Raw genomic sequence first — 9,157 nt, forward strand, 5'->3', positions numbered from 1 at the left:
ATTCCTACAACAAATGTCACATTTCAAATTCACATCATCAGTATTATAACTGGATTTACAGAACTTGAATACCGTAGCAAAGCACAGGTAGCAGGCTAGTAATATAATAAAATACATAAAAAACACTAGAACTAATCAAATGCTGTCATGAATAAATAAAGATTGAGTGTGAGAGGGGCCAGGCACACCTCCCAGGGGAGGCTGTTTCATAACCCTGGGGCTGCTACAGGAAAGGCCTTCTCTTGTGTGCCCACCAGCCCAGTGTCACTGGTAGACAGGGCAGTCAACAGGACCTCTCATGTGATCTTAGTTGCTGGGCAGGAACGTATAAGAGAAGACAGTCTGTCAGATACCCTTGTCCCAAGCAATGTGGGACTTTAGAGGTCAAAAATAACACCTTGAATTGGGCTTGGGAACAGATTGGAAGCCAGTGTAATTGCTGCAGGACTGGGGTCACCTGACCTCAGTAACTGGCCCTGACCAGCAGGCTAGCTGCAGCATTCTCCACTACGTGTAGCCTCCAAACACTCCTTAAGGGGTATCCCCAAGTAGAGCATACTACAATAGTCCAGTTTAGATAACTAGGCATAGAAGACCCTGATGCTGGGAAAGATTGGAGGTCAAAGAAGACGGGGATGGCAAAGGATGAGATGGTTAGACAGTGTCATAGATGCAACGAACATGAAATTGAGCCAACTTCAGAGGACGGCGGAAGACAGGAAGGCCTGGCGTGATCTGGTCCATGGGGTCGCAAAGAGTCGGACTCGACTGTGCCACTCAACAACAACAACAACAAGTGCCATTAAACCAAGAATTCAACTACTGCATCCCATGGGTGGCATAAATTGTTCCCCAGTACCTGGACACATCTTTAATGCTTCCAGCTCATCATCATTTAGGTGGACGTATGAATGAAGGATAGACCAGTCTTGCCGATGCCACGCTAACACAGGTAACGTCCTAAAAGGAAATGAAGTCAGAGTTGGGATAATGCTTTGATTAATGTTTTAGAGTCTGACAATCAATGGTTTGAGTTGCAATTCATGAAGAGAACATACTGTAGATACAACTCACAGCTGAAGAACAGACTTTCAAAAGGAAAACAGGCACATATGAGTCATTTATTTTATCAGTTGCTGTACCTTGTAAATTCCTGGACAGCTTCTATTCGCGGGTGATATACCACAATTTTTTTCTTTAACATGAGTGCAGTATACAGGATGACTGTTTCCATTCCAAACTGAGATATTATATCTAGAACCAACAGAAGAGAAAGCGGTTTTAGTAAAACATGGTGGCAAATCTCTATGTAAAAACTGGCAGGAATCGGGAACAACTTATTTTAATTAATTGTGAAATAACTCACATGACCACAAAAATGAAGAATTTACTCAGCACTGAGTCACAAGGGAATGCAACAGTATATGTTGGCTACAAATTTACATCACAATATATCTTGGACTGCATCCTTTTTTTTCCAGTTAGTTTTGTTAGTTAGTTAAGTTAGTTTTCTGTGGATTCTCCCGTCCCACTGTAGAACTACAGCAGGATTTCAGTGACCACAGTAGGCTGAAGGGGAAGGTGGGAAAGGTCTGTTCCACAAGGACTGAGCTCAGGATCCAGCGCATTTTCTTTTTAGCCTACAAAATGTTCTGTGTTCCTTTATCAGACTCAACCTGTTCATAGGCCACATTAACTAAACCATTACTTTCCCTATATTAAGTTCCACGTCTTTCCCATTCAACATAGTTATGTCTAACTTAGCTGAACTGTCATTACAGAGAATCCCCAAGTTCCAAGAGTGGCAAGATGGTTGATGAGTCCTAATCCAATTCAACTGAAACCCAAGTACAGTTTCAATGTTACCTTCCTAGACAGCCTTGGACACATTTCAGCAATAGCTGAAATGTCTGTCTCTGCCAGCTGAGTCTCAGACAGCTGCATGGCTAAAAAATCAAATGAGTTCTATAATAAAACCTTTGTTGTCTGACACTTGATTATCCAGAATGCATGGAGTAAATGGCATCACCCAGGGAGCAAGATCCATACCCCTGTGTACCCTGCCCCCACCTCTCCAGCTTGATGCTGGCTTCTGGCTGCTGACATCATCCTCAGGTGCCTCCTCAGCTTACCTCAAGCGGTTGGGATCTAGCTCTGCCAAAGGGCACCCAGGCAGCTGGCCCATTTGCCTAGTCACTGTGTAGGATGCCTCAGGAGAATGGGGAAAGGTCCTGGCAGGCATGGGGGATGTTGCCTAATGGGGTGGGGTTTAGTTGCTGTGGATTCCTCAGAGTAGGGTGGAAGAGCGACAAGTCTGAATATCTGGCACTTCTAAATATCTGGCAACCCCCATTCTGCATGACTGCCAGACAGCAAAGATTATACTGCACTTGAGAACACACAGTACGTCTTCAGGAGGTTTTGGAGAAAGGTCTTTAGACCAAAGTAAACCGCTTCTAAGAATGCTTATGCTTCATCAGCTGCACATTCAAATACTAAATGTTTAGGAAGTGTTACTGTGCTTCATGTAATGTGTCATATCCACAAGGTCAATACAACTGGCATTTCTGCTGCAATATTTACGTGAAAATATATCCCACTGAAATAAATTGAACTTATTTTCAAACAAATACGTTTAGACCAAAGGGCTGAATTGCAATGATAACCTCAGAAGAATTTTCCCCCACCTTTGATTGAGCCTGCGAGATAAGCTTTTCTGACATCAAAATCTTTGCTTAGGAAAGAGCCATTTTCTTCACTCTGGCAGATTCCCTTTGTAAGAACAGAAATATAACTCTCCATCATTTTTACAGGACTTCCATATTTCAGGTATATTCTGTAAAATAAAACAAGTCTCCACCTTTTTAACTGTGCACAAACCCCGCCCCCCAAGAGGATAAAAAAGTGTTTGCAAGGACAAGTGATCCAGCATACACTACTTTATGCCAACATCAAAGAATTTCAAAATTCGCACACAAGTGTATATCTTTCTGCACTCTATGGCTGACTCATAATTATGGTTGAATTTCCTGTTTTGCAAGTCAGTTACAATTGTGAAGCTTAAAGACAAGCTTTAGTCTAACTGGCAATATTGCAGGTTTTCTAGGAAGCTCTCCAGTTAAAAAATATATGTTATTACATTTAGACTAACTACTCTGCTGTTTATTTCTGATGCTTTTCAAGTTCTGACCATAAAACTAATTGGAACATACCACTTCAAAAGTGCTGATAGGAAACAGATACACCCTACATCTCCATCAACAGACAGATATTGTTGGTCTTAGCCTAGATCTAACTGATATGGTAAGGAGTTTCGGTGGCTCAAGTGGTTAAGATGCTGAATTGCAGGCTGGAAGGTCAGTAATTCAGCAGTTCGAGACCTGAGTGCCGCATGACGGAGTGAGCTCCCGTCTTTGCTTCCAGCTCCTGCCAACCTAGCAGTTCAAAAGCAAAAAATTGCAAGTAGATAAATAGGTACTGCTTCAGTGGGAAGGTAACAGCATTCCGTGCGCCTTGGCGTTTAGTCAAGCCAGCCACATGACCACGGAAACGTCTTCGGACAGTGCTGGCTCTTTGGCTTGGAAACTGAGATGAGCCCTAGAGTCGGATTCGACTGGCTTTCGAGCAAGGGAAACCTCTACCTTTTACCTAACTGATATGGTAAATCTGTGTGAGCCGTATCAATTGAGAATGAAAATGACTGAATAAATTGTTGAATGCTCTTCCATACCAATCTAAAATTTGCTTCACAAAGAAAGCATGCATATTCATTTATTTACTTTGCGTATAGTTTGCCTTTCCCACTGAGACACAGAGGGACTATGGCTGCCAACTCAGCCTAATTCCTGGAATTCACAGGGGATTCTTGTTTTTAAATATTACAGCATTCAGTCACCACCCAGAGTGCCAAACAGAATTGCACAGACACAGCTTTACCTTTTCAGCAAGGTCTAGCACTTCCAGCATCTCTTATGATTCTTCTCAGTAAGAGAACATTTAGATGTAAATTCATCCATACCCCACAGAGATATATTGTCATATTTACTTTATAATGACTCATTCATGTGGAACACCACAACGCTCATAGAATTTTGCCTACTTGTTTCCACCCTTTCCATCCAAATGCACAAAAATTCATGCTTCTTATGCATCTCCCATATCCCCATTGTATTTACCATCCACCTGAATTACTCATTATGCTCTGGAGCAAATACTTTTATTAGCTACATGAAGGGAAGCTGGACAGAAACATGGGAGGTATGCCTGCTCCTTCTATTTCCTAAAATTGTCATGCCAATTGCGTGCACTCATGATAGCAAAGAAATTATTTCTATACACAATCACTGTGTCCATTCTCAATTGATCTATTCCATGCCATTTTTTTAAAAATTCAAGCATTGATTTAATAAGTTATTTTATAAAAGCAATTGATCCACAAACAAGAGCTTGTTTTGACAGCAGTTTTGATTTGAAAAGTGCTTTACAATTTTTAATTTCACACAATGTCCTAATCCTTACATTCGCAAGAAAAGGAAACTGAAACTTTGTAGTGGTTAAGTGCATGGACTCTAATCTGGGAGAACCGGGTTTGATTCCCCACTCCTCCACTTGCAGCTGCTGGATGACCTTGGGCAAGCCATAGTTCTTTCAGATCTGTCCTTGAAAGGGCAGTTCTTGAAAGAGCTCTCTCAGCCCCACCTACCTCACAGACAATGCTCCCTCTAAGCTGTGGAGTCCTGAGAGCAAAAATTTGACTTTGTGAGCTACTGGCGTTAAAGTTGTGAGCAGGTGATTTGGCTACTGCATAAATCAGTTTGCTCTGGAGCCACCCTTCCTGAGCTAGGACAAAAATGTGTGAGCCGGAGGCTAAAAAACTGTGAGCTATAGCTCACGCTAACTCAGCTTAGAGGGAACACTGCTCACAGGGTGTCTGTTGTGGGGAGGAAAAGGGAAAGGAGTTTCTAAGCCGCTCTGAGACTCCGAGTGAAGGGCGGGGTATAAATTCAATCTCTTCTTCTTCTTGTGGCAAATATGTATCTAAGCTGTTTCAAAATTATTAATTCTACAGTGTCAATAATTGTAATGACTTCCAAATCAGACTGTTATCTCTTGTAACAATACATGCTTGAAGGCTTTTTTTCAATCATCTAATAATATAATTCTCTTTGCAGTGTGGTTTTGGCGCTTTAACATTGCTAGTAAATAGGGCTATCATCCAATTTAGTTGATTAAGCAATCACATGGATTTTAAAATGGATCAATCCTGCATAAGAACAGAGTTGTTTAGAAGAAAAATAATTTTATTCACAGATGATGCACACATGGCCCACCAAGTGACTTCTTAGGAGAGGGGAAAGACCTCTTATAAGCTCATGCCTTTTTCTTGTTGTGAGCAGTAGCATTACATGTCTAATGGGTGGTTCGTGCCAATCATAGCAGCAAAAACAGGTCACCTGCAGAAACCATACGAATTTCTATGTACTCAAGAGACTCAAGCAGGAAAATATTACCATATTAAATTAGCCAAAGAACTCTACCAACATTACACACACACAGCAAGATTAGGACTGACTATGTTCCCAAAGACACGGAATGTTGAAATTAGCTACAAGTCAATTAAAACAAGCTGCTTGCTAATTCCCCCTCCCAGCAACTTCTGACAGACCCCCAGGTTGCAATTAATTAATGTCTTAATCAAAAGGTTAAAATTGCCCCTGACCTGGATAGCATAGGCAAGCCCGATCGCATCAGATCCTGGAAGCTAAGCAGGCCCGACCCTAGCAAGTATTTGGATGGGAAACCTCCAGAGAATACCAGGGCCAGGAGGCCTCAGGCAGGCCAACAAGCCACTTTGCTAAACGTCCTCCGTTCCCCAGTAGGAGTTGCCAGAGGTCGCCATGACTTCCAGGCATGGACACACACACAAATGCGAAAATACCAAAAAAAGGTTAAAATTGATATGTTGATTAAACATTGTTACTGTAGTGTGAAGCAAAGGTGTTAGACGTACCTACAGAGGATCCTAGTGAAGGCCGCATATTTCTCTGGATTAAAGTCTTTGGTAGTCAAGACAATGGAAAAATGTGTTACCTACCCAATACATAGAAAAAAGCTCTTTTTACTAAATGATACTTCTGTAGAACACTAGTCTGCATTAAGACACTTCCATTACATCAACATCAGAGAAATCAGATACAGCACTATATTTCAGTGAAATATATTAAAGAGATTAATTGGATTTGGTCTTGACCAAAATAAGTTTAGTGTTTTTATAACCTAACTACATACAAAAGCCATTTTCTTTCTTTTCCCCATTAAGCCCATGAGAACTGCAGCAGAAAAGCCCCCCCCCCCCCCAAGATCAGGAAAAAGATAATTTACCCATGGGACATATGTTAAATTTATTGATGTTTTCAAAAGTGGCAACACAAAAAGCCCTATTATTTTTCCAAATACAAAGCAATATGCAAGACTATAGAAACACATGAGTTAAAGAACATTAAATTTGAATCAATTTGCCACATAAGTTTGAGTGTGATCATCATGCAGCTTGCTTTTCAACTGAACTTTTAACCATTTAAAACTGTACTTCAGCAACATCAATCACATATTCAAATGCATGACTGATGTAGATTACTCGTGATAAAAGCGAGATATTTTTTATCAAAATATGCAAATAAGGGATACAAGCCAGATATCATAACTCCCTACTATTAATGAGACTATCACCAGTATCCAATGATGTTAAATCAAGGCACTTTCTTGGGATTTCACGCCTACCTTTTTCAAGGCTGAAGAATCTGGAACTTCCATGGTTGTAACATAAAACCATGTCAGTCTGTACTGACCATATACAAAAGTGTGAAGCTGTTTGCTCTCATCTGTAAGGCAGCATTTCCTCAACAACAGATCCCTTAATTCAATTGTTGTAGAAGGATAGCACCAGACCCACAGAGCATCTCCATTGGTATCTTTTTCTATGGTGGAAAGATGTTCACTGTGAGAATGCCAACAGCAGCAAGGAAGTAAATTGATTGGTTAATCAGGTCTCTTTACTGCAATCACCTTAACAAGCCCATTTCACACACATTATCAACCCATTTTAGCTTCTACACATACTTGTTAATTAAGATCATGTTTATTTTCTGTCAAATTCTATACACACATATATTTACACAAACATACAGATGTGTGAGTTGTTTACATAAAAGCAGCTATGGTGTATTACTTATAATGCTCAGACCAGAAATTTTGGAGTAGGCTCATTTTTAAATTAAAAATTCCAGATTACCATCCTTATTCTCAGAAGCACTACCAGCCAAATGTGGATTTTAAGGAAAACTATGCTTCACGGTTGCAGGGGTCATTTCCTGCAGGAGCGCACAGGAGCGGAGCTCCGGCAGTAAAGAGCCCAGGGGGCGGGCACATGCAGCAAGCCTCACCCCCTGCTCCCAGCAGCCCTCAGTCAGAGCAAGAAGCAGCCAGGTAAGCTGCAGAGCTCCCCCCCTGGCCCCCCAGTCCAAAACTGTCCAGTGGCACCTTTCAGACCAAGTTTTATTCAGGTACAAGCTCTCCCTCCTCTGTGAGGGCAGATCTGCATGTCCCCCCCCCACCACCACCAATAGCTAGCAATCCAAAACAGTCCAGTGGAGCCTGAGTGGTGGGTGTTGCCTTCTGACACACGTTCGGTGATGTGAGGGTGTGTGCCATATGCAAATAAGTAACGCTAATGAGTTATGCTAATGAGCTCCTGCAGCTCTTTTTCTACAAAATAACCCCTGCACGGTTGTAATGTTCAGAAAAAAGGTTTATCAGTTAATTACCATCCTATGTACAATATTGGATTTTTCTAGAAAGCTCACCGGGCTAAAGGTAAGACTGCTCCCCCCCGAATTTAGGGTTTTTTTATAACTTGGCATAAGTCTACAAGTAATGCAAGACGACGGGTAGCGGGGTTTAGGCAGAGTCACTCTATGGACAGTAAAAGAACAACCTCACACACTGGTACTCAGTAGCTACCTTTCCACAACCTTTGCTACACCCTTCACCCATAAATACACACTGAGCCTCTTGCATATATTGCTAGGAATCCTAAAATCAAAGTGTTTAGAACCACCTAGAGAAGAAGATATTCTTCGTCCGCAGGGAAGAGGGAACTCCCATCCCCACCCCCCTTCTGCATACCACCTGTCGCCCATTACCAAAGAACAGCGCTCTTTCCGGGGAGGAAAGAGGGAACAGGGAACAGGGAACAGGGAACTCCCACCCCCACCCTCCTTCTGCACACCACCTATCGCCCATTACCAAAGAACAGCGCTCTTTCAAGGGGATATTGAGGGGAAAGGGAAGGAGGGTACGAGCCTGCCTCCTTCTCCTCACGAGCCTGCAAAGTAAAGCCGAGCACAGAGACGCGCTTACCAACCAGCCCCACACCCAACAGCTGCTGAGCCTCCGTCTCTGCCATCTTTCTCCTTCCAGCCAGAGCCCGGCCCTCTTCTGAGGCCCGCCCACTTTCTCAGTGTTTTCCTGGCCCCGTAGAGATAGAAAGAAGAGAGCCACGCACGCCCTCTGTCTTCCGGCGGGGGTTCGGTGCTCCGTGCTGGCCCGTTTGGCATGGTAAAAGCACAAGGCTGGAGGCGGTCAGTCGAGCGCCGGCGGCAATGTAAATAGGTTTGCATTTGCTGTAGCCGGAGGTATTTTGTGGGAAATCTGTTGTGATGTCAAATAGATGCACACGAAATGTATGCATTTGCATTATTCCTACACCCCACGAAATTGTTCTTTGTTCCTGATGATAAGTCGTGGAGACGCGTTCCTTTAATACTGTTAATAAAGAATGTGTGGAGGAGACAGGTTTTAAAGACAACCGAGATCTGCTGTAAGTCGCTCTTTTAACAACATCCAGACGACATATAGCGATAATATGAAGTAGTTGTATACCCACTCGTCTGTAACATGGGGCTTAATTGCAATAAGATAATAACACTCAACTATGTTCAGGGCCCCCTACAGAGGGGACGGGAGACAAAATGAGGAGGGGGAAGTCAGCTGGAGGGCCCTTGAAGCCAAATTATTTGTTTTGTTATAATATTTGGTTTGGATCAGGGTCAAGTGAGAGGCGGCAAGATAGAATTTTTGTCCAGGGGCCCATGGTGGC

General features: G+C 42.6%; 1 protein-coding gene across 1 annotated transcript in view; it reads right to left on the minus strand.

Annotated features, from left to right (window-relative positions):
* Positions 1-8,615, minus strand: part of FAM45A (family with sequence similarity 45 member A) — a 17,095-nt gene extending 8,480 nt beyond the window's left edge. The window contains exons 1-6 of the mRNA XM_015406902.1: positions 8,419-8,615; positions 6,781-6,997; positions 6,011-6,090; positions 2,688-2,836; positions 1,143-1,254; positions 860-960 (exon numbers count right to left, since the gene is read on the minus strand). Of these exons, the coding sequence (XP_015262388.1) occupies positions 860-960; positions 1,143-1,254; positions 2,688-2,836; positions 6,011-6,090; positions 6,781-6,997; positions 8,419-8,615 (856 nt within the window). The remainder of the gene's footprint in view (positions 1-859; positions 961-1,142; positions 1,255-2,687; positions 2,837-6,010; positions 6,091-6,780; positions 6,998-8,418) is intronic.
* Positions 8,616-9,157: the final 542 nt, after the last annotated feature.

This window comes from Gekko japonicus, unplaced genomic scaffold (genome assembly GCF_001447785.1).
Source record: "Gekko japonicus isolate JY-2015 unplaced genomic scaffold, Gekko_japonicus_V1.1 scaffold1224, whole genome shotgun sequence".
Lineage (NCBI taxonomy): Eukaryota > Metazoa > Chordata > Lepidosauria > Squamata > Gekkonidae > Gekko > Gekko japonicus.